We start from the raw sequence: 25,190 nt of genomic DNA, 5'->3' as shown, positions 1-25,190 counted from the left end.
AACTCACCTGGAGACCCCTGGAAACACAGAGTCACTCTCAAACTCAGACCCCATTCTTGTGACCACCAATTTTCATCTGAATGACTCTTATCCATCTGTTCACGTACCCTCTTTCTGTACCCCTCCCAACCCCAGCGCCGTCTCCACGAGGAGGACCTCCTCTCCCTTGTTCCCAACTGAAAACTAGCCGGGGTGCCAAGGTGGCTCTATTGTTGAGCCTCTCCCTTCTGCTCAGGTCGTGATCCCAGGGATCCTGGGACTGAGCCCCGCATTGGATTCCTGCTCACCAGCAGGGTATCTGCTCCTCCCTCTCTTCTGCCTCTCTTCCCCCTACTCATGCTCTTTCCTGCTCTACTCTCTCAAATAAATAAATAAAACCTAAAATTAAAAATAAATAAATAAATAATGGGGGAAAAAAACACAAAAACCAACAACTAAAAAGCCATCCGGCACACAGTTGGAGCCCAACAAGCATTTCGTCCAGGAATACAGATGTCCCCACCTCCCTCTGACTCTACCGTCGCCACCATTCCCAAAGGCTACGGGAGCCATTTCCAGTTCCAGTGGTAAAGATCTGGGAGTCAGAGCATATCCAATGGATCAAACAGCCTAGAGAGAAAACAGCCGCCAACACAATAATGAGTCTCTGACTCAGCTTCACCACCACCCTGACAGTGCGTCCTGGCCTGGTACCCCAGCAGATACCATGCGGATGCGACCCTCAGTCTGCACGGGTTCTCTCTGCCAGACACGCCGTGTCACCGAGAACAGCAGGCTCTGGTCTGCAGGGCAGCCTGTGCTCCAGATCTGGCGCCACCACACCGGCGGAGCGGCCACCACAGCCCGGCAAACCCCTAGAGAGTAAACTGGCACCACTGCAGTGACTCTTCAGCTTGAGGAACTGCGCTCTGTATAGGTGTCGTGCGGAGGGCCGGCCAGTGATGGGTGTGTTTCACACAAGGGACACAGGGGACAGAGCAGAGGCAGAAACGCAAGTATGCACAGACTCTAAATCCTCCAACCCTGTCCACATAGCACCCTTCTTCCAACTTTTTCCCAACATTCAAAAAATGCAAGTTTAATTTTAGCCCAAATGGTCAACATTCAGGGGTTACAACATCTTTCTTGAAGACCTTTTCCCACCAACCTCAGCTTCTTTTTTCTTCGCACGGACTTTCTCCACTTCCATAAGAATCTTCTGGGATTCATCCACATTTCCCTCAGCTCCCAGTTGCTCAGCTTTAGCAAGAAGTTTTCCTATTTCTTCATTCAACTCATGTACTTTTTCTGCCTGAAAGAAGACAGCCAGGTGAGGCAGAGAGTCAGGTGAGCAGACATCTAAAACCAAAAGATCGTAACACAGAGACAATGCGTTTTTCTCCTGCTGTACTTCTGCTCCATTCTACCAAAACTACACTGAACAGCCATGGTCCTCACGGGGTCACAAGCAAACTCTAACAACTCTGGCATCTCTACTGCCTCCGCTGGGACTCTGACCTTAAACTAACCCAGCCGGCTGCAGTCCCTAAGAGCAGCACCATGCCTGTCACATCCAACATGGTGGCCAGGGTCATCATGGTGGTCACTTTCTAGGCTGTCTCTTCTCACACCTTCTATCACCACTCAACCTTCTGCATAAGGGCCATAAAATGTCCGGTTTAAACACATACATCTCTACTGTAAGCAAAATGCCTAATCATTTGGGATTTAATTTTAGAAATAAGATAGTTGGGGCACCTGGCTGGCTCACTTGTTAAGCATCTGCCTTTGGCTCATGTCATGATCCTAGGGTCCTGGGATTGAGCTCCGCATCAGGCTCCCTGCTCGGCCAGAAGCCTGCTTGCCCCTCTCCCACTCCCGCTGCTTGTGTTCCCTCTCTCACTGTGTCTCTGTCAAATAAATGAATAAAATCTTAAAAATAAATGAATAAAATAGCAACTACACATACCCCAAACAATGCTTTTACAAAACTGAGAGGAGAGGACACTGAAGAGATTCATTAGCTGCACGCAAAGACAGGAAACAGAATGTGGTCACAGGCCAATGACACACGGATCTACCGTCTCCATTCTTCAGGACAGCCGCACCACAGTCTAACCATTGCTCAACTCAACGTCCCCCATTTACTGTTCGATGTGGGGGTGTTAAGAAGGCAAACTTTGATCAACATGGACAGTGGAGGAGGGTCAGAGGCAGCAAGCAGCTCCAGGGAGCGGAGAACCTGCTGACCGCCTTCTCTCCTTACTGGGACGCATTGAGGAAGCACGGACTGTCCACCCCAAGGACGCAGTCAGTGCTGACAGTAACTATAATGGTGTTGTGAGCCTGCCGGCAGGCTGGTTTTCACCACACAGTGAGCCACACACACAGCTCGAAGAGAAAGCCCCAGGCATACCTTCGCAGAAACTTCAGCGCTGATCTCCTCCTGCGTCTCTGCCAGCCGCTTCTTGGCAAGCTCAGTTCTCCGATCACACTCAGCAATGAAGGACTCCAAGTGATCCATCGCCTAGCTCAGGAGAATCAGAGAGCTGTGATCAGTCACGAGGAAGGTCTTGGAACCCATCAGTTCAACAGGACATACACTCCTGGGTTGGTTTCTTAAAGCCTGTTAAGTTCGGTGGGAAGATCTTAAACTATGCTATAGCTAGCACATCCGTAACCACATTAAACCAAGGGGCTTTGTTAAACCGATCATTCAGAAGCACGGTGTTCTCATCTGATGTCTCTCTCAAATTTTGTCAAAGGACCCCCATCCCTCAATAACATTTCCCAGACTATTTTAGGCCATAATTATAGCATTCTCTGAGGGGCAGGAAAGGCTGGACTGAGACTAGTATCGGAGGCCCTCTTCTGGTGAGCTGTGGGGGGTGCGCATGATGTACTCACTGGTCTGTGTGAGCCACGTAAATATTATCCCCTCATGTTCTGAGGGTAGAGTTCCCCCTTCCACCTCAAAACAAAACAATAGAACAAATATTACTGAGAGCTGTGAGCACAGTTAGTTATTGCCTGTCTAAAGCAGCAGAAAAACTGGTTACTACTTACCCAAAGAAATAAAGGAAAAGAAACTCTAGAAATCTAAATGCTCACTCTGAAAAGACTTGTGGGGGAAACACGGACACACTAATAAGCTGCTTCACATGTGTTAGGCAGCAGATCTGCCATGACCAGCCCCAGGCCCCAGCATAACTTCAGGTAAACCTGTAAACAGGGTATCTGTCTGGCCACAACCAGTGACCAGCAAGCAAGGCTAGCATACGATGAGAGGCCTGGGTCACGTGATCTAGCACCAAAACATACGGAAGAAACAGCTCTGGGTGGAGATGACAGAAAGCAGGTGACAGGCCAGCAGATCCAGTGGTGATGAAGCACCGCTGCCTTCCGGGGCGCCAGGGGAGGCTCAACTGGTTAAGCGTCTGCCTTTGGCTCAGGTCGTGGTCCCGGGATCCTGGAATCGAGTCCTGCATCGGGCTCCCTGCTCAACTGGGGGTCTGCTTCTCTCTCTACCCCTTTTCCCTGCTCATGATCTCTCTCTCTCAAACTCTCTCCCAAATAAATATATTAAATCTTAAAAACAAAACAAAACAAAACAAAACCAAAGACCAAGTGGTAATAATCTATGTCCCTCCATCTAAAGATAGCCAGAGGGAGCAAGTCAGCAGGTCGGCTGTTAAGAAAGCTCTCTACAGGGCGCCTGGGTGGCTCAGTGGGTTAAGCCGCTGCCTTCGGCTCAGGTCATGATCTCAGGGTCCTGGGATCGAGTCCCATATGGGGCTCTCTGCTCAGCAGGGAGCCTGCTTCCCTCTATCTCTCTGCCTGCCTCTCCGTCTACTTGTGATTTCTCTCTGTCAAATAAATAAATAAAATCTTTAAAAAAAAAAAAAAAAAGAAAGCTCTCTACAAGGACCAGTGTGACACTGGAACGGACAAGAGGGATATGGTCTCCTCCAGAAATCTAAATATCTCTCTTCACAGAAATGCACAGTTGGACATGTTCAGACAGAGAAGTTCTGTGGTGGCGCCAAGCCCGAGGGCACTGGAGAAAGCCTGAAGTATAATGGCCCACTGACGCCAACTCCTGGTTTCACTCCACATTCACTCACTCCTAGAATTCAGGACCTCTCTCCTGTTGTGGGCCCGTTCAGATAGTTTCCCTGATAAACATTTCACTAAGTTCAAATGAAGCCATCAGGAAAGCCCATGATCATCTGTCTGCGTGCCCCACACTTTCTGGAAAGATAGAGTTGACCATTCCGCTGATAGGGTGCTAACTTGCCAGGATCCAGTGCCAGCAAGCTGACACAGGTGGCACAACTCCTGTGCTCGTAAGGGACGATGGATCGTGGCAGACCATCCTCAAATGCTCCGGCTTCACCCACACAGAGGTCCTCAATCTATAGTGCAGATCCTTCCGTTAACTGCCCAGAGTGATCCCACACCTGCGACAGACCCAGGAACCCACTCGTCAGGGTGACAGGTCACAATCCATTAAAGAAACAAGCTGCAGTTTCAGCAGAATCCAATTAGCTACAGACGCAGCAGACCAGACATCATTTAACTGCCACATTCTTTTAAGAGGTGACACTCTGGGGGGGCTCAGTCAGTTGGGCATCTGCCTTCGGCTCAGGTCATGACCCCAAGGTCCTGGGATTGAGCCCTGCATTGGGCTCCCTGCTCAGCAGGGAGCCTGCTTCTCCCTCTGCCTCTGCTGCTCCCCCTGCTTGTGCTCTCTCACTCTATGTCAAATAAATAAATAAAGTCTTAAAGACGAAAGGATATTCAAGTCTAAAAATTAAACCCTAATCACAATCTACCATTCTCTAGAAAGTCCCCGAACCTCTCCAGCTTCAGAGTGCTGTGATGAAACTCGGCCTGCTGAGGAGGCCTGGGCACAGCGCTGACACCAGGAGGCAACTGAGTGTCACTGCTGCTGGAGGCCGTTCCTCCACACTCAGGACTGAGCAGCACTGTTCCCAGTGTCGCCAGCCCAGCAGAGATGACACCAGCCAGAAATCCAGGAGCCTGAGACGCACTCTCAGGGAGACTGGTCACAGCGAACATGAGCCCCTATGCTGCGTGTCCACATGTGCCTTAAAACGGCCACATGTGAAACTGCGAAAGTCTCCACTTCCCAGATGAAGAAAGTGAGGTACAGTTTCCAAAATACTAAGTGATGGCATCAGGGTCCAAAGACCCTTATGGTTTGGCTCCAAACTCCCTACACTCAAAATGTGCACAACTCCGAGGCGGTCACCACCAGCCCAGTTCATAGAAGAACAGGACAAGTTATAGTAACTTGCCCAAGGTCACAAAGGGATCCCCGCCCGGGATATCTGACCTAGTAACTTTAACTATTATACGGTTCATCGTACACAGAAAAAGTAGGTATAATCAGAACCGGTCTCAACTGGCATATTAAAAAGTCTGGAAATTTGTTGATACCGTGTGTAGTTTCAGAAACCTGTCAAATAAAACATCACAAACCAAGACAATTTGGGAACTAAGTTAACTGTGTTTTTACCAAGTTAAAAAGAATCAAATTCTTCATACTTTTTTTTTTTTTTAAAGATTTTATTTATTTATTTGACAGAGAGAAATTACAAGTACACTGAGAGGCAGGCAGAGAGAGAGAGAAGGAAGCAGGCTCCCTGCTGAGCAGAGAGCCGGATGCAGGGCTCGATCCCAGGACCCTGAGATCATGACCTGAGCCGAAGGCAGTGGCTTAATCCACTGAGCCACCCAGGCGCCCCCATACTTTCAATAATGTGGACTCTTAACTCAATTGTACTGCTCTGTAACGGCTTCACAGGTTGAATTAAAGTATTAATACTGTGGTTTGTTTGCCAGTGTTCAAGTTCAGAAATCTGAAAGACGTCATACACCCATCCCTAAGAAATTTCTGGATAAAACACTTTCATGGTCAGACTGAGGCTATATTAGGCTAGAAGGAGACAACAGTGAGGACAGGTGTACCAGTGGTTCCACCCACCAAGCTCAAGCTGAGGGTCTAGGCAGGCAACACCTACACAAAGAATCATCTTCCAGTAACTCTGACTAACCAAGACCCCAAAACATGGTTACTCACTATCAGCAAAGATGTGAAGATAGGAACTCTACTGCCTGCCAGTGGGAGCACGGTATCATCAAAACCCCAGATACCCTCTGACGCAACGGTTCTGCGTCTCGGAACGTCCCCCAGATGCGTGCAGACAGCGCAGACCTGCGCACAACGGCGCTGTGTAATGCAGACCACGATCGCCAACAGGGGACTGGACATGTAACGCAGGTACCATCCCTTGGCAGGCTGTGCAGCCACAAAAAGCAATGAGGAACTCTACACAAAGGTATACTAAGAAGTTAAACAAAAAAAGGAAGGGTTAGGCTCGAATAGGCGTAGAAACTACCACTCATGTAACAACAGGAATACAGACATACTGTCTGCCTCAGGCATCTGCGTGAACTCTAAAGCCAACGGAAGACACTGGTTACTTCTAGAGGAAACCAGATGACTGAAGAGCAGAGCAGGAGAGAGGTTTCACCTTCTGTCCTGTTCAAGTCTGAACCAAGCGACAGCCCTATATGTGCTCACATTAGTAAGAAATGCAGCACCCTTTGTGAAATAACACATCTAGGCAATAACGCTCATCTGCCGCTTAAAGCACCAGGCCGAAGGCAGACGGGGGCCCTGACCATCAGCAGGTCAAAGCTGTTGCAACCACTGCTGCCTCGGAGGTGGTCCAAGGGCAGGTGCAAAGCTCCGCCTCGGAATGTTCCAGCCACAACGTAGAACCTTAATCCGATGATCAAGCCTCCAGACTCAATGCCTATAGAGCAAGAATTTCAAGGACCAGGGAAACATGTTAAACAAGACATCATGAAGCTATAATCACCAAAATCCAGGGTATGAGACTTCTAAAAAATTAGTTTTTTTCAAACAAATAGATTTTAAAAGGTTTACGAAAGCATTCTAACATGTAGCCCTTATTTTGAATCCTGAGTCAAAGAAATTAAATTATAAAAGAATCCTTTCTGAAGCAATCTGGAAAATTCGAACACTGTCAGTCAGATGCTAAGAAATTATTTTTAAAGATAACCATTTCTAATAAAATCCTCAAATTCTAGATAGAGTATTTACAGAGGAAATTCTGTCTAGTAGCTAGTATAAAGAAATCCAGGTATGGGGCGGGGGTGGGGGGGCACACGCCTGCCTGGCTCAGGGGAGCACGTGACTCTTGATCTCAGGGTTGTGGGTTCAAGCTCCACTATGGGTCCAGATAGTACTTAAAAACTATAATTTTTTTTAAAGATTTTTATTTACTTGAGAGAGAGAGAGAGAAATTGAGCACAAGCTAGGGGAGGAACAGAGGGAGAGGAAGCAGCACACTCTTTGCTGAGCAGGCAGCCGGACGTGGGGCTCCATCCCAGGACCTGAATGGACCTGAAAGCAGACGCTTAAGCGACTGAGCCACCCAGATGCCCCTAAAAAATACGACCAAATATCCAGGGGGGAAACGCAAAGATAAAGACAAAAGAAGAGTTTTCATGTCAATAATCACCGAAAACTGGGAGACAGAACCCAGAAATTTCATTACAATATCCTGTCCACTTCTGTATCTTTAAAAATTTTCCTGAACACATTTTTAAAAACATGCCAAGTGCATTCTTCATTCCAAGCGTGATACCAGATCTCAACACACATGGCAAAGACAATGCTGAAATATTTACAGACTGACTGAGACGCACACGGTTTGTCTGCAGATCTGTGAGAAGCTGCGGGAGATGAAACCCTGCTGGCTGTGGGCTGATCATTCCCAACGCTAAGTGATGGGTACTAGGAATGTCACTGTATGACTGCATTCCACTTTTGATTTTTGAGATTCTCCAGAATAAAATTTAATAAAAACTCTGGGTGGCTCAGATGGTTAAGCGTCCAACTCTTGGTCTTGGCTCAGGTCATCATCTCAGGGTCCTGAGACTGAGCCTGTACTGGGCTCTGCACTCAGCAGGAAGCTGGCTGGAGATTCTCTCCCTGCCTCTTCCCTCCCTTGCAGGGATGCAATCTCTCTTTCTCAAATCAATCAATCCCTTGTAAATCAACCCTTCTTAGACATTTAAAAAAAAAAATTTTTTTTTAAGATTTTATTTGGGATGCCTGGGTGGCTCAGTGTGTTAAGTAAGCCTCTGCCTTTGGCTCAGGTCATGATCTCAGGGTCCTGGGATCGAGCCCCGCATCGGGCTCTCTGCTCATCCGGGAGCCTGCTTCGCCCCCCCACCCCCGCCTGCCTCTCTGCCTACTTGTGATTTCTGTCAAATAAATAAATAAAATCTTAAAAAAAAAAGAAAAAGAATGTTTGAACTTCAAAAAAGAAAAAAGAGGGGCGCCAGGGGGGGCTCACTGGGTTAAGCCGCTGCCTTCGGCTCAGGTCATGATCCCAGGGTCCTGGGATCAAGCCCCGCATCGGGCTCTCTGCTCAGCAGGGAGACTGCTTTCTCCTCTCTCTCTGCCTGCCTGTCATCTCTCTCTCTGTCAAATAAATAAATATATAAAAGAAAAAAAAAAGAGAAAAGATTTTATCTGAGAGAGACAGACTGCTCATGCTCAGGAGCAGGGGGAGGGGAAGAGGGAGAAGCCGACTCCCCACTGAGCAAGGAGCCTGATTCAGAACTCAATCCCAGGACCCAGACCCTTAACCCAGGCACCCTCTTGGTCTTTTTTTTCTTAACTGAAAAATAATCCATGTAATCATAGCTTTAAAATGCTCTCTGAATGTAACTTCCTACCCTCCTTTTTGCCAACAGAACCTCAGAATTCTAACCCAAAACCTATTCCTAAACTGGCAGTGTGACCCAGGCTTCCAACAGTACACCACAAAAAGCCTCACTAGCCAAGGTTCACTTGTGGGGGGTAAGAAGCAAGTTGCTGCTGCTGGGCCTCCTGGAGAGGCTCAGTAGGAAGAGTTAGGTCACAAATCCAGCGGACACTGGGTGTAGAGATTATTTAAATTAAAAAGGCTTAAAAAAAGAAAAAAAAAACAGTGAGTTGTTGCTTTTAAAGTGTCTGCTTTGGGGTGCATGGGTGGCTCAGTGGGTTGAGCCTCTGCCTTCAGCTCGGGTCGTGATCTCAGGGTCCTGGGAGAGAGCTCGATGCCGGGCTTGATCCTGGGATCAAGCCCAGCATCGAGCTTTCTCCTTGGCGGGGAGACTGCTTCCTCTTCTCTCTCTCTGCCTGCCTCTCTGTGTACTTGTGATCTCTGTCTCTGTCAAATGAATAAATAAAATCTTTAAATAAATAAATAATGTGTTTGCTTCCTTGCATTTCAAATACTAAAGGACCGCCTCAACGGAGGGGAGGGCACATTCCGTGTTTTAAAGGCCAGATCTACCCATTCTCTAAGTACTGTATCTTCAGTGAGCACCCCCTCCCAAAATCTAGAGGTGAACTCTCTGGTACAATTCTGCACCTTTGTCTTGCTCGTGATATCACCACAGTTCTGTCATTAAGTAGGTTCTATAAAGTTTCAAGGGCAGTCTATGCCAGGAGTAATCTTAATTTGCTAACTCATTTCTCACTTTTTGAACAAAGAATTCTGTTGTGTCCAATTTTCCAACGTTGTAACAATCCTACCATGAATACATTTATGTACCAACCTCTGACTATATTTCTAATTACTTCCTAAAGCAAGAAATTTGTAAAAATAAATCACAAGACAGAAATATTTTTACATATTCATTTCTGCCTATTATTACATTAGCTAGCAGGACCTGATAACTGCACAGGACACAGAAAATGTAGTTTCTTCTCTCCTCTCACAAGAAATAATCACTTAATGGGGTGCCCGGGTAGCTCAGTCGGGTCAGGCATGACTCTTGATTTCAGCCCAGGTAATAATCTCAGGGTCAAGAGATCTAGCTCCCAGCTGGGCATGGAGCCTGCTTGAGATTCACTCTCTCCCTCCATACTGCCCCCCAACAGCTCCCACAAGGCTTAGAAAAAAAACAAAAACTTAAGAATTTGGTATATATTTTTAAAAACTCCATTAAGATGCATACCTAAGCACTCAATTTTTATTCCAACCAAACAAGGCAGTTTAGTAAGTTTCCATTTTTTCTTCTTCATACCAATGCATACATCTGTCTTCTACAATCTACAGCCATGCAATATTTTATTTAACTGTAACATGACTACTTTAGGTCCTCTGAGAAGAAAGTTATTTGGGTATTTTCACTTTTTCACTAATGCAAAATGATGCAATGAACATCTTAGGTCTTCTCATACATACGCAAATGTTCTTATAAGACATCTTCTTAAAAACTGTTTAAATATGGGCGCCTGGGTGGCTCAGTGGGTTAAGCTGCTGCCTTCGGCTCAGGTCATGATCTCAGGGTCCTGGGATTGAGTCCCAAATCGGGCTCTCTGCTCAGCAGGGAGCCTGCTTCCTCCTCTCTCTCTCTCTCTGCCTGCCTCTCTGCCTACTTGTGATCTCTCTTTGTCAAATAAATAAATAAAATCTTTAAAAAAAAATTTTTTTTAATATTTTAAATTTGTAAAATGGGCTGATGAGTTCTTATAAAAGATCACCCAAAGTCCAATGTCAATCTATAAATTCAGCAACTAATTATGAAAATAGATCTTAACAACAGGGACACCAGAGTGGCTCAGTCAGTCAAGCCTCTGCCTTCCGCTCAGGTCGTGATCTCAGGGTCCTGCGACAGTCCCACATCAGGCTCCCTGCTCACGAGAGTCTGCTTCTCCCTCTTCCTCTGCTGCTCCTCCTTGTTCTCATTCTCTATCTCAAATAAATAAATAAAACCTTAAGAAAAAAATCTTAATGACGCACTCTGTAAAGACAGGTTTTATTTTAAACTAATGAATCATGAATAAATCAACTAAAGCCCCAAGTTTTAGCCAAGTTTTTCTTTTATAAAAAAAATAAACAATGGGGTGCCTGGGTGGCTCAGTGGGTTAAAGCCCCTGCCTTTGGCTCGGGTCATGATCCCAGGGTCCTGGGATCGAGCCCCACATAGGGCTTTCTGCTCAGCGGGGAGCCTGCTTCCTCCTCTCTCTCTGCCTACTTGTGATCTCTGTCAAATAAATAAATAAAATTTTAAAAAATTAAAAAAAAATAAACAAAATAAACAAAACGCATGCATGTCTTAGCAGGCCTGTGGAACACGCAAAGCTTTCTCACTGACCCGACTACAATAATTGTTCTAAAGAAAAAAAACACATCCTATGTATAACAAAAACGGTTTTAAAATATAACTTAATGTCTGCTATCTTTAATATATTTGATAAACTTCTCAATATTAAAACAAATTTTCTGAGCTTGTGGTCAGGTGTTGCCCTGAGTGGCCCACTCCAAATCCAACTCCTCTGCCAGCACCTCATGGTGCTGCCTCCATTAATGCTGGCAAATAACATCAGGCTTAGGGTACTTGGTAAATGGTGGGCCCGTGTAACAGAGTTATTGCCAATCATGGAGATACTCCCCAAAACATCTGGTGAGCTACGGAAAAAGACACTACTAAAAAAACCCGGAGCCAATCTTCCATTAGTGATGGTTTACCCTATGACAATGAAACCCGGGCCCATTTCCCAACAGTGATGACCACACTACAGCCCTTGGAACCAACCTCAAGAGGGACCCCTGGGAGCCACATGCTGGTCCAGGGCCGGGGCCTTGCACAGTGCAGGGGCCTCAGGGCAGCCCAGGAGCCCAGCAGCACCAGCAGCAGGTCAGGTTTAGCAAGAATCCGTCCACTAACCACATCTGACCAAAATGTTTCTGAAGGATTCTTGCTTCTCAATTTTGACACAAAACATCACAACTAGCCTTCTGATAATCCTATCTGTTCATCCTGAATCAGCTACCTTTAAAAGATGAAACCAACCTACAGAGAACTACTGGATGGCTGGTTACATGGAAAGGGGAGACTTTTTTATCTGAACCTTTTAGACCTCTGCAATCTCCCCCAGCGAACATGCATTACCTACCAAAAAGATTTAAAAATACTGATTTTCATTAAATTAACTTTACAAATCTGTCTTTTAAGAAAAGCCTTTGTTTTTCCATTAAAATTTATTCTGTAAAACTAAGGAGATAAGAAGTTATTTTAGCTTGGTATTTAAAGTCAGGCCATATTTAATTACTTATCAAAGTAACCCATGTACATCCAATCACTACTGAGAAGTATAAGTTCAAAACAAGGTCTTCATGCTAAGTATGGAGCCTATCTTAAAAAAAGAAAAGAAAAAAACCAAAAGGTGGGGTAATTTGTATGGCATGTGAATTTTATCTTAAACCCACTGAAGAAACTTTTTAAGGTAAAATCTCCACCCTCAACACCCAGAGGTATCTTCCTCTCAGCTTTATAATGCAACACTCCACTGTGTAATTAAACTCTTCTCCCTTTAAAAAAATTCTGCAACCAGCATCTCTTCTGTGCACTCATTTGCACATATCCCTAAGATATGTTCCCAACAGCAGAGTTCTGGAATGAGTTCCTATATACCCTGACAGACTGTCCTCCTTCAAATATGGCTACTCCAAAATGCCCTTCATTTTCAGGGCAAGAGGACTTCTTCCACTTCACATTTTAATATGAACCATCTATAAGATCAAAAGTGATCTTTAAGGAGTTGGGGGGAGAGGTGGTTACCTTTTTAACAGAAAAAGTGATTCCTATATATGATAAATTTTCACATAGTACACAAAGGTCTCTTGCCCCGCTCTAACCCTCCAACCAAGTTAAGAGTGGTTATAACCTCTTGGGTTCCTCTAAAACACCTCTCTGCACATCTAAATATGTTAACAAGTGTACAGCACCCTCCTTAATAAAACAAACACAAGATACACTGTGGAGGAGTACCCGGCTGGCTCAGCTGGTGGAGCATGCAACTTTTGATCTCGGGGTCGTGAATTTAAGCCCCATGCTGGGCATACAGCTCATTTATAAGTAAATCAGTAAAAAAAAAAAAAAAAGGATGTATGCAACTTAACACATTGTTTAAAAAACAAGACAAGGGGCACCTGGAGCACTGGACTCTTGGTTTCAGCTCAGGTCCTGATCTCAGGGTTGTGGGACTGAGCCTGATGTAGGGCTCCGAGCTCAGAGGGGAATCTGCTTCTGCTGCTCCCCCTGTCCCTCCCACTTGCACACATACCGCGGACACGCGTGCCCACTCGGTCTCTAAAATAAATCCTTTAAAAAAAAAATCCTAAAAAACCAAACACTATGGGGGTACACCTGGGTGGCTCTGTCAGATGAGTGTTACACTCCTGATTTCAGATCAGGTCATGATCTCAGGGGTTGTGAGACCAAGCCCTGTCACCCACTCCATGCTCAGCGCAAAGTCTGCTTATCTCTCTCCTTCAGCCCCCACCTCCACTCCTGCAAGAGTGGAGCTTCCTATTTATTTATTTGTTTAAATAAATAAATAAATTCTTCCCAAAAAATTAAATCAAAAAAATAAACACTAGAGAAGTAGGATATTAGACTTTGCTTATCCACTTAATCTGTCTTGCAGATACTTTCACATCAACAATACAACGAACAGGCCAATTTTCTTTTCACAGTTATCCATGATTCTACCCTAAAGAGTGACTGATTTAGGCAGTCCCTTACTGAGGAAGCCAACCTGGTTCCTGTTGCCTGAAGCTATGAATGCTGTAGGAATATTCTAGGACAGGTATGTCTTTGTACCAGTGAGATGTGATCCTAGAACTGGCCGGGCTGGCATGTGCTTTCACATCTTGAGACGCTAAGTTACCAGGAGGTGTATCAGGACTATCTGACCCTCCATTTCTTCGGTTCTGAGCCAGGGGAGCATCTGTCACAGGATTAGATGCCCACGGGAAATGTCCTTTTCTATCCTTTGCTCATTTTTAAATTGAGCCACTGATACCATTCTTGTCAATTATGATGAATTTTACATTTAAGATAACTAGCCCATCATCATACACACTGTCAATGTCCTGTCCCAATTTATTCTCATTGCACAAAAGGGAACTTTTTTCCAATAATCTTCACACCAAGCACAAGGCTCAAACTTGTGACCCCAGGATCAAGAATCACATGCTCTTCAGATCGAGCAAGCCAGGCATCTCATGTACAGGTATTTTTGTTAGACTAAATTTCAAGTTTTTACACAAATGTACCCTCCTTCCTCTTATAGCTTCTAGACTTTATAGCATTAAGATGACAAACAAAATTCATTTCCTAGGGATCCAACTGGGTATTTTCCTACTGGCTAATGGATAGTTTTCAACAATATCCATTAAAAAAACAAACAAACAGGGGCGCCTGGGTGGCTCAGCGGGTTAAGCCGCTGCCTTCGACTCAGGTCATGATCTCAGGGTCCTGGGATTGAGTCTCAAATCGGGCTCTCTGCTCGGCGGGGAGCCTGCTTCCTCCTCTCTCTTTCTCTGCCTGCTTCTCTGCCTACTTGTGACCTCTCTCTGACAAATAAATAAATAAAATCTTTAAAAACAAAACAAAACAAAAAAACAAACAAAAGAACACTTTCTACCCTTCTGCACACTGGCTAAACACACCTCCTTCAAAATACACTAAATGTGTGTTTCAGTCACTGACTCCATTTCTTCTACTCATCTGTGTCTAACTTTAAATTTATCAGGGCATTTAAAAAATGCACTGACATGGGACGCCTGGGTGGCTCAGTTGGTTAAGCGGCTGCCTTCAGCTCAGGTCATGATCCCAGTGTCCTGGGATCGAGTCCCACATCCGGCCCCTTGCTCGGCAGGAAGCCTGCTTCTAACCTCTGCCTCTGCTGCCACTCTGCCTGCCTGTGCTCACGCGCGCTCTCTCTCTCTCTCTGGCAAATAAATAAATAAAATCTTAAAAAAAAAAAAAATGCACTGACATTCTGATTTAGTAGAAATGCTAAGACCTCTGATCCAGGAAACATTATTAAATCTGAGATTTCAAAAAATACACCTGTGTATCTACCAGTTTCTGAAACTTGACATCCGAAAGTAATGGCCTCCTTGCATAAGCACCTGCAGGTTACTGAAGAACGTAAACTCATAATATAGAAAAATTCCCTTTCCAAGCCTCTTCTGTTAGTCAAGCTGTTGATAAAGGCACTTTTAGTTAATACAAATATTCAACACTGAGAGCACAGGGTGGTTAAAGGAATTTGAAAAGAATTAATCTTAATGACTTTTAAGACTACTGGCTTAGGGGCGCCTGGGTGACTCAGTGGGTTAACCCTTTGCCTTCAGCTCAGGTCATGATCTCAGGATCTTGGGATCGAGCTCCACATCTGGCTCTCTGCTCAGCGGGGAGCCTGCATCCTCCTCTCTCTCTGCCTGCTTGTGATCTTTGTCAAATAAATAAATAATCTTTAAAAAAAAAAAAAAGACTACTGTTTTTTGTTTGTTTTTTTAAATATTTTATTTATTTATTTGACAGAGATCACAAGTAGGCAGAGAGGCAGGCAGAGAAAGAGGAGGAAGCAGGTTCCCTGATGAGCAGAGAGCCTGATGTGGGACTTGATCCCAGAACCCTGGGATCATGACCTGAGCAGAAGGCAGAGGCTTTAACCCACTGAGCCACCCAGGTGCCCCAAGACTACTGTTTAAAGAGAGTTTACTCCAGCTACAACACATCCTTTATGATGTCCTTTGGTGAGAAGAGACGCCATTCCGTGGCTTCCTCACACCAAGTTCTGTCCCTTCCCAGTCTTCACTCAGGAACCTGAATGCCACCACACCCCTTTAGTGACCTTTGGTCACACTAGTGATGGACAGTTAGGAAAAAGAAAAAAACAAATGGGGTGGCTAAATCCTGCACTCAGAGGTGAAAACTGCTGTTTTAAAGGGTGAAAAAGAAATCTTAGCTATCACAGTGGTTTGTGGCCTGGAATACTACAGCACATTAAGGTAATACTCAGGTTTCTGTGGTAACAAAATTTCATTGAAGGACAGGGGACATATTAGGAAGAAAAGTCTAAAAAAGGGTTCCTTTGGGAGGTAACAGTTTAAAAAAAAATTGTGAAATTCCATTTTATAACCAGTGAATTGCAAAAATTCAACACTATTGGGGTATAAATTGATACCATGGCTTTATCAACAACAGAAATGAGACAGAGAAAGGACGCCATTACAAAACCAGCTCACAAGGATGAACGTATACAATCCTTACCAGCCAAAACTTCCTCCCCTCGAAACAGACCCTAAATGAACCCTAATACACATATACCAAGAATATATTTCAGAACATTCGTAATACTGTTTGTAGTAGCAAAACAAAACAAAACAAACAAAACCCACACCCAAGAACCAAGCCAGGTGTCTATGGATAATGAAGAGAGTTTGGGGCATACTCAAGCAGCAATGAGATTAACCAAACCCAAAAAAACGGGTAAACAAAAATACAATACTGAATGAAAAAGTAAGGTTATTAAAGATTGTGCTATGAAACTATTCTTTTAAGGCTTAAAAACAAGCAAAAATATAAAGTTCAAGGAACCATAAAAATACATAATAACACTTTTAAAAGGAAATGATACACACAAAAATGCACAACAGTGCTGGGGTGGTAGACTCACAGGTGACAGCAAGTATTACTTGCCATTCTAGCTCCCAGCCCTACTGGCAGAATAACAAATTATCTCTTTTGTTATTCTGCTGCATAACTTACAAATGTTACATTTTTATTCTTGTTAGTTGGTATTTGGCTCTTCAAGGTAAAGACAAATCAACATAAAATAAAACTTACATCTAATTCAAAAAACAGGTCCCTTTCTTTACTTGCAATCTCATAATCTGCTCGGAGGGCCAAGTCGTGGATTTTGGTACATTCTCCTAAATCCATGCGCTGTGAGAAAGAAACAGAAGTTTACACATGAACATCTACCCACTGCAGAAAGCACATGACCTGGTGTTTCAACTGTTACCAAAATAAACAACACCTTTTTGAACAGTAAACTGTAATAAAAATATTAAGAAACAGTACATAGCCAAGAAATCGTACTTTTCTTCTATCACCATGATAATATGACACTTTGATACGTTTAAGTGCGAAGGTTTCTGTCTCTTCTAGACCCAGAGATACTGGACTAATAATGGAAACCGTATTAATTAGTTTTTGCTAGTTTTACTTTTGCATCAGACATGTAAGAAATCTATTCAGTGGGGCACCTGGGTGGCTCAGTCAGGTGAGTGTCCAACTCCTGATTTCTGCTCAAGTCTCAGGGATGTGGCATAGAGCCCTGCGGCAAGCTCCACACTCAGCGGGAAGCCTGCCTGGGATTCTCTCCCTTTCCCTCTCCCCCCTTGTCCCATTCAGCCTCTCTCTAAATACATAAATAAATAAAATCTTTTAAAAATGAAGAAGAAACATCTATTAAGTAAACAACAGCATGGAGGAAGGGAGAGGCCGCAAGGAAGACACCAGAAAACAAGAGTATCACCAACAGCCACAAATTTCTAGGCATTCCTTCCTGCAATCTTCAGTACGCGAGATGCTCAATGCCTAAGGTGCAAAGAAAGGACAAGGACAGAGCAGATAGCAACCAGGTCTGGACAACTACAACACAACCTAACGCTTGGCTCTGTACACCTCTTCGGATATCAGAAGACATGAAGCAGAACAGGTCCAAAAAATCCTCCAAACACTCTCCTAACCTAGTAAATGACCCTGGATATGATTGGAGACAGAGAATCAGGCCACTCAGTCGTCCCATTTGAGAAACAAAAGGTTGTTTCACTGAAACAAATGACCTGTGTTACCAGTAAGATTAGCCTGATGTGCTGCTGTGTGTTGTAAGCACATGCGCAACAATGAATCTGAGAGTGGGACTCTGAGACGGCACCCTCCGCCTCTGGCCATCAAGAGCAAAAGCAAGGTTTGTCTGCTATCAAGTCACACAGTGCAAGTTAACAAAACCCAGCATAACCGTGAGGAGACACCTGCAAAGCCCAAGCATTTTGACCAAAACGTGTCCTCGTAACTAGTAAACAAACAATCAATGATGGAGGCCAGGACCTCCTTTAAGCTCAGAGTACAACTATGTCCAAAAGGAGCTCAAAAACTTCATGGATTATAAAGTACTTAACATTTTAGGCCAATTAGGGTGGCTGGCAGTACCTGACTCTTGGGCCCTAGTCTCATAGAACGTGCACGCCCTGCTCACTAACAAAACGTCCTTTAGTATGAACAGTGATAGAACCAACAGCCGGCTCCCTACTGCGGAGCTCATCTTCCTTTAGACTGAGGTCAACTTCTGCATTTAAACACTAAAGGCCTCTCCTCTTCATTATTCTTCCCATGAAGTTACATGTAGCCCTGGGATTCTGTTACCTGAGGGGAATCTAGAGGCAGGGCAACAACGTTTCTACCAGCCGAGCCAGAATCGCTCTCCCTGGACCACTGAACAACTTTCACTTCATTCTCTCTTTTAAGTATCAGGATGATTCTTTAAAATACACCGTCTCAGAGCGCCTGGGTGGCTCAGTGGGTTAAGCGGCTGCCTTCGGCTCTGGTCATAATCCCAGGATCCTGAAATCAAGACCCATGTCGGGCTCCTTGCTCAGGGCGGAGCCTGCTTCTCCCTCTCCCTCTGCCTGCCTGGATGCGGCTCCCCCTGCTTGTGCTCTCTCACTATCTCTCTGTGTCAAATAAGTAAAATAAAATAAAATATACAGTCTCCACAAACAAAAACCAAGAACCATTGCTGCAAAGTAACTGGCAAACAGAAATGCTTAAAAGCTAATGAAAACTCTGTATCTCCAAGAAAACCCACCACCAGCGGAAGGAAGCACTAAAACCTTCACTACTAAGCCATTTTAAGTACAAATAAATTACCGCTCTACGAACTTCAACTGTCAAGAAAATTTTGACATCACTGAACCACTCATGAAGCAAAAATCTACTGCTGGCCTTCCTTTGGCTGAGAAGTCTCAAGCAGCCAGGGCTAATGCAAGCAGAGGACAGACCTGGGTTCCATGGTTACTCTCTGACTGTGTATGAGGCAGGAAATACTGGCGGGCCAGTTCCCCTGGCAGCTAAGCACCAAACACAGCTGAAATACCACAGTAAGTCTTCTTCCAGAAGATTTTAAGAGGCTGTTAAATCCAGCATGTCAAAATCGTTTCTACCGAAGGAACACCTGTGTTCTCTACCCTCTGGTTGCCTCGCACTGGTGACACGGAAGGGTACTCAAGGCTCCTTTCAGAACTTTTGGAAAACAAACATACTTCCACTGAGACAAGTTACACTACATTCCCTCCAGCTATCTTATTCTCCCAGACCCACTAACCAATACTGTATTTTCCGGTTAAGCCTCGATGAAACTGTTCCTCCGTGCCTCACCTCTAATGACAGGAGATGGTTCTGAGCAACAACTTGGGCCTGGAGCAATCCTGTGAAGACGGATGATTACAGCCACTTTCACTTAGCCACTTCGCGATAACTAAAACAACCCGTTATCTATTCATTGTCCGTCTTCTTCCTCCACTGGCTGAAGCCTTTATTTTACTGGCACCATATCCACAGTGCCCGGCACACAGCAGGTGTTCAGTAAATAGCTGAGGAATTCATCTGTACCTGACACAATAAACGCTGGCAGGAAATGCCTTCATTCTGGTTACTTTTCTCACCAGCATTCTGGAACAATGCTACCCAGGGTTCTGACCTCCCCTCAAGAAACCAAGATGCTTCACACTCGTGCACATCCATCCCTTGGTTTCTCCCCTTAAGAGCAATCAGCAGTTCCAAGTTCTGATGCCTCCCTACAGGATTTTCCTTCAGCAGAACTGCTCTTAACCAGTGGAAGCCATTAGTCTACACTGATGGTACAAACAACAATCCATAGCAAAGCATCTCTCTACATCAGGTCCAACTACAGGCAAAACCTCAGGTAACAAAGGGACAATGTTGGACATTCATCTCCTAGTTGCCCTCTGTAGAGTCAGCTTGAGAAGATCTAATACATACGTGCGATTTCCCACAGGCTGCTCCCCTCACAATGGTAACGAGAACAGCAACAATTAATCATGAAGAAAATGTTCCCTAGTGGATGCACACTTGACCCTTAAAATGAGCAGACAGTTTTCATACTCCATGAGGTGGCTGTGCCATCCAAACACGGTGGTGGTCTTTACAGGACTCCTTGGCTCTAAGTGACAGTATCGCTGTAGATGGTTCTCTACCCTTTGGTATTCTCCAATCCTATTTGATTTTGAATAAATGCATATTCCATAAACTAGCCTTTATCTATTTGGTTCGTCCAAAGTGAATGTACAATTTTAGAGGTGGATATTCATTGGATCACATGCTGATTTCTTGAAAGGGTATTGTAACACAATGCTAAAAACTCGGTTGGTATATCCAACTGAATTATTAAAAACAACCTGGACAACCCTATCAGGTCCCCTCCCTCCTGAGGAACTTTGTACTATCACTCGGCTATCACTCAATAAACCTTGCACTGCTGCAAACAAAAAAAAAGGAAAGTATGTCGTTAGATCAAAAGTCTAGCACCGGCATATGCTCAATCATGAAACCCAACCAATGAACCCGGAATTTTCAAAGAACTAAAGGCTGATCTGAACCGTACTTTTCTGGTTTAGCCAAATGATACAACTCATACTACTTGGTTATGAACCTCCATAAAAGTGGTTCTACAAAATAGATGGTAACTTACAGAGAGAAATTCTTACAGCAGTGAAGTAGGTCCCATAACAAGATTCCACCAAATTAACAATCTATCATTTGAAAGGCAGTAAGTGATTTCTGCCTGGTAAAGGCAGCCCCCATGTCTGAGTGTTCCATGATGTTCCCCCAACCCCGAATACACCTACCGTCCCAGCCAGGATATCATGAGGGCAGCAGTCCAGAAGGTGACTCTTGCAGACACGGTCATCTGTAAACTTGACCCTCTGTCTGGTTTCGTCTCCTGAAATTCATTTGTGGTTTTAAATAAGACAATATTACCACGTTAAGCACCAAAGCACATCTGGTACGACAATTCACCTGGATGGTTGGCAGACTACCAAATACAATGGAAGGCTGATCTAGAGGTATTTACAACTGGAGCGGGATACGGATGTTTTTTGATGCTAAATGTATCATGAAGAATCACACACTTTATGAGATCTGACTCCATCATTGTGCCAAAGAAGTCAAGGAATCTGAAGTAAGAGGCTGAGCACCAAAAGGCCGTTAACCGCACACATACATGTGGGCAATGATACCAAACCCCACGCTGATCAGAGGGCCATGAATCACCACATCTGACTTATGGCTGGTAGTGTCCACCAACAGAAGCTACGTATTACTCTGATCGTTCTGCTATGGACAAATACATAGGCAGTATTTTGCCCAAAATCACATGAAGAAGAAAGCTTTCGAACTCTACCACTGGCTGATAAATGATCTAGACTTAATCTTCCTGTCTCCTTCGCCCCCACCCTTAAAAAAGAAAGTTGGCACCTGGGAGTCACTTTTAACAAGACAATACCAAAGGAGAAAAAAAAAGGGGGGAACTAGATTAGTCAATACACACTGTGAGTTCCAACACATACTGTACCCATCTGCATTCTTCAAGACCTCAGCTGCAGAATTTTATGCCCGCTGTTGAAAAGTTTTAAAGGGAAAGTTTTCTTGCCCCACCTGCAGTAAGGAAGTTGGGGGAACGATACATAAAAGTAAAGGCAAAGTGGAACGTGACAAACTTTAAAGCTAATCTGTGTCTACACAGAGCTGTGTCATATGAGAAGAGGAGGAATACACTTCAGGATTCGCAAGCATCCAGGATTCATGTCGTGTCTCTTTACTGAAAATGTTTGCTTTCTGAACTACACTTTTAAAGTTATTCGTGAAAAAAAGCACACACTTTTTCGTTATAACAGCTTAGAAATTGGTTGTGACTCACGGCTCGATGAACATGAGGCTTTTCTGCAACTCCCTTGCAGATTGATGTAGGCAGGCAAAGATACACTGAACCTTTATGAATAAAATAGAGGGGCCACAATTGTTCAGTTTGTAGGAAATACAAGTATGGGAAGCAATTCAAAAGCAACTCAATATACAAAGAACGCTAAAAAGCACTTATTCCCCTACGGAGTAGAGTGCAAAGAGTCCGCACAGCCCTGCGAGTGTGCCAGCGGGAACTACAGCTCCGTCCACGGGCGGAAGAGAAAACACAGACCACGGCGGGCGCACCGGGCCGCGAAGGCGCGACCGCTCGCTCCCGAGACAACCACCGCGACCGCTCGGCCTCCCTACGCCGTCCCTGTCCGACCTGCACCTAACGACTGCAAGCGCTAGCTCAACGGAGGGCCCCCGCGCGGCTGCGAGGGCCGGCCCGCTCGGCGCCGCGGGAACCCGCGCTGCACAAGCTCCACGGACGGCGGCGCCAGGCACGGCAGCCACGCCCGGGGCCGCGGGCCCGCCCGGCCCCCTCGGCTGGCACGGAGCGTCCTTCCCGCGGAGCCCCGCCGCCGCCGCCGCCGGCGAAGTGCAGCCCACGCCGACGCGCCCTTCGCCGACTCCGCGGCCTGCCGGGGCGGCGCGAGGCCGCGGGCGGGGGGCGGGGCGAGGCGCGGCGCCGGCCAGGGAGAAAGCCGCAGGACGGCCCGTGGGACCGGGGCTGGAGCCCCACCCGCGACTCGGGCGCCGAGGCAGGAGCCACCCGGGGCACTGCCGTCAGCGAGGGAGAAGCCGGCCGCCGCCGCCGCCTCAGACAAAGGCCCGGCGCCTGCGGTCGGCGCGCGGGGGAGGGGGAGGGTGTCCGGCGCAGGCGCAGACGGTCGCGGCCCCCGCCTCAGGCCGCCCGGCGGCCTCGCCTCACTCCCGCCCCAACCCCTCGCCGGTCCGGCCGCTCCGACTCACCGTCCCGGGCCGTGCCCATGAGCTGGTCCAGCAGGGCCCGCATCTGCGCCTGGGCGGACATGGTGGCCGGCGAGAGCGGCAGGGACGGCGGCTACGACTCCTCTCAGAGCGGTGGGACAGCAGCGGCGGCGGCAGCGGCGACGAAACCTGGTCGCGTCGGCCTCGAGCCCGCTCGGCTCCTTCCTGCCGCGGGGAACGCCGGGAGGAAGTGCGTAGGCGGGGGCGCTGAGCCTGCTGGGAAATGTAGTTTATGGGTGGGGTGGGCGGAACAGGAACTGAAACTCCGCCCTGGGGGAGACCAGCCGAGAGGGTCCAACCAACCCTGATTTTGCTCTAGGTTCGGAGACCTTTCTATTGAGACAAAGTGCAATAAAATAAATTAAATTAAATTATAAAATAAAATAGGGGCACCCGGGTAGCTCACTGGATTAAGCGTCTGCCTTCAGCTCAGGTCAGGATCCCAGGGTGCTGGGATCGAATCCCCTATGGGGCTTCTTGCTTAGCGGGAAGCCTGCTTCTTCCTCTCCCACTCCCCCTGCTGTGTTCCCTCTCTCTGTCAAATAAATAAAACCTTAAAAAATTATAATAGGGCGCCTGGGTGGCTCCGTGGGTTAAGCCTCTGCCTTCGGCTCAGGTCATGATCCCAGGGTGCTGGGATCAAATCCCCTATGGGGCTTCTTGCTTAGCGGGAAGCCTGCTTCTTCCTCTCCCACTCCCCCTGCTGTGTTCCCTCTCTCTCTGTCAAATAAATAAAAACTTAAAAAATTATAATAGGGTGCCTGGGTGGCTCAGTGGGTTAAGCCTCTGCCTTCGGCTCAGGTCATGATCTCAGGGTCGTGGGATCGAGCCCCGGCATCGGACTCTCTGCTCTGCAAGGAGCCTGTTTCCCCTCTCTCTCTGCCTGCCTCTCTGCCTACTTGTGATCTCTGTCAAATAAATAAATAAATAATCTTTAAAAATAATAATAATAATAAATAAATAAATACAAACAAAAAATAAAGGCCCCTCTGGGTTTGTTTTAGTGAAACTTGGCCTGGTTGTAAAATGTCACTGGAGAGTAAATGGCTACAGCTTTTCAACATAACGGAAAGGTGGAGACACCTGTCCCAGCAGACATCCCCGAGTTACTCTAAGGACTTCGTGATTTAGAGCGTGCGGTACCGGCACAGAAACGGGGAGAGCAGGGAGGCACGGATAGGTTGAAGATGCAGACAGAAGCGCTGGGGAAACCCCGCTTCCCTGTGCTTTTGTAAAAAGCCGGGGCTCGCTCGGACCCTTCACCTCCGACGGCATCAGCTCTGCAGCCGTTTGCTTGTGCCGTCGTCTCCTCTGGTCCAGAAGGGTCGCGTCGCTTCTCTAGGGAAAGGGCGGGCCACGGATTCCGCCCTTGGAGTAGGTGCCTAGGCCCCGGGCAGCACACGTTCCCGTCGCAGGCACGCACACTTCAAGGAGAGAGGCCCGAGCTTGAGGACACCAGCCAAGAGGCGCTGGGGCCGTGGGGTCCTGGGGGAACTCGCTAACATACCGAAGGACTGGAGCGGGCAGACCCTTTAAAGAGGGGAGAGGGACAGCTGCCTCTTCCCCCCGTAAGCAGAGAACAGTCCCTTTTGTCCACCCCTCACGTGTGCTCTGCTGGGCCACGCGGGTCGGGCCTCCTTGTGTCTCCCTGGGGGCGAGGGCTGGGGGGGCCTGTGGGGGTTCGTGCCGCGCATCCATAGGACCGTGGGGTGGTCAGCAAGCCGCCCGGTCCGGTCCAGGACACCCCGACACTCCGCGCGTGCGCACCACGAACACAGACGCATCCGCACACCCCGTTCTTCTCAACGTGGCCGGGACCTTTGCTGGGAAACTGCGCCGACCCGCGGCGCGAGCACTGTCGGGAACCACCATGAAGAACGGACCGCGGCCTCCCTACGCCGCCCTCGGCCGAGGCCACGCCGAACCAGAAACTGAGCGTTCGGACGAGCGTTCGGACGGGAAACGCAACGGCCCCGGGGACACGTGCGGCGTGTGAGGGCGGGAAGGGGCCCTCGGACCGCGCGCAGGACCAGCCGACGGTCTCCCTGTGGTGAGGGCGGGAAGGGGTCCCAGAGCTGCGGTGGCTGCCACACACGCCGCCGGCGCAGGCGGGACCGGGCGCGCTGCGCAACGACTGACCCACGGCCGGAGCCGCTGCGGCCAGCCCGGGGAAGCAGCACAAGGCCGCGGGGACCGCCCCCTGCAGAGCCCGCTCGCCCCCTCCGCGAGCTGGGCTCGCGGGCCGAACGCCACCCCTCCCGCGCGCTTCCGCCCCCGCCGGCCGGAAGTGACGCTTGTGGGCGGGGCCGAGG

The 25,190-nt window shown here is 47.0% G+C and overlaps 1 protein-coding gene across 3 annotated transcripts in view; it reads right to left on the bottom strand.

The window, feature by feature from the left end:
* LUC7L (LUC7 like) overlaps positions 1-23,056 on the bottom strand; it is a 37,175-nt gene extending 14,119 nt beyond the window's left edge. For 2 of the 3 annotated variants that reach the window (XM_045072248.1, XM_045072249.1), the window contains exons 1-5: positions 22,861-23,045; positions 20,829-20,923; positions 16,744-16,842; positions 2,396-2,506; positions 1,148-1,291 (exon numbers count right to left, since the gene is read on the bottom strand). In XM_045072248.1, coding sequence (XP_044928183.1) covers positions 1,148-1,291; positions 2,396-2,506; positions 16,744-16,842; positions 20,829-20,923; positions 22,861-22,921 — 510 coding nt within the window. In that variant the 5' untranslated portion in view covers positions 22,922-23,045. Of the gene's footprint in view, positions 1-1,147; positions 1,292-2,395; positions 2,507-16,743; positions 16,843-20,828; positions 20,924-21,901; positions 21,973-22,860 lie in introns of all 3 variants that reach the window. The other variant, XM_045072250.1, reaches the window with a different exon arrangement.
* Positions 23,057-25,190: the final 2,134 nt, after the last annotated feature.

The sequence above is a fragment of the Mustela putorius genome, unplaced genomic scaffold (assembly GCF_011764305.1).
Source record: "Mustela putorius furo isolate JIRA1106 unplaced genomic scaffold, ASM1176430v1.1 tig00004007_pilon_pilon_pilon, whole genome shotgun sequence".
In the NCBI taxonomy this organism is placed as follows: Eukaryota; Metazoa; Chordata; class Mammalia; order Carnivora; family Mustelidae; genus Mustela; species Mustela putorius.
This window is presented reverse-complemented; position numbering and strand designations above follow the sequence as displayed.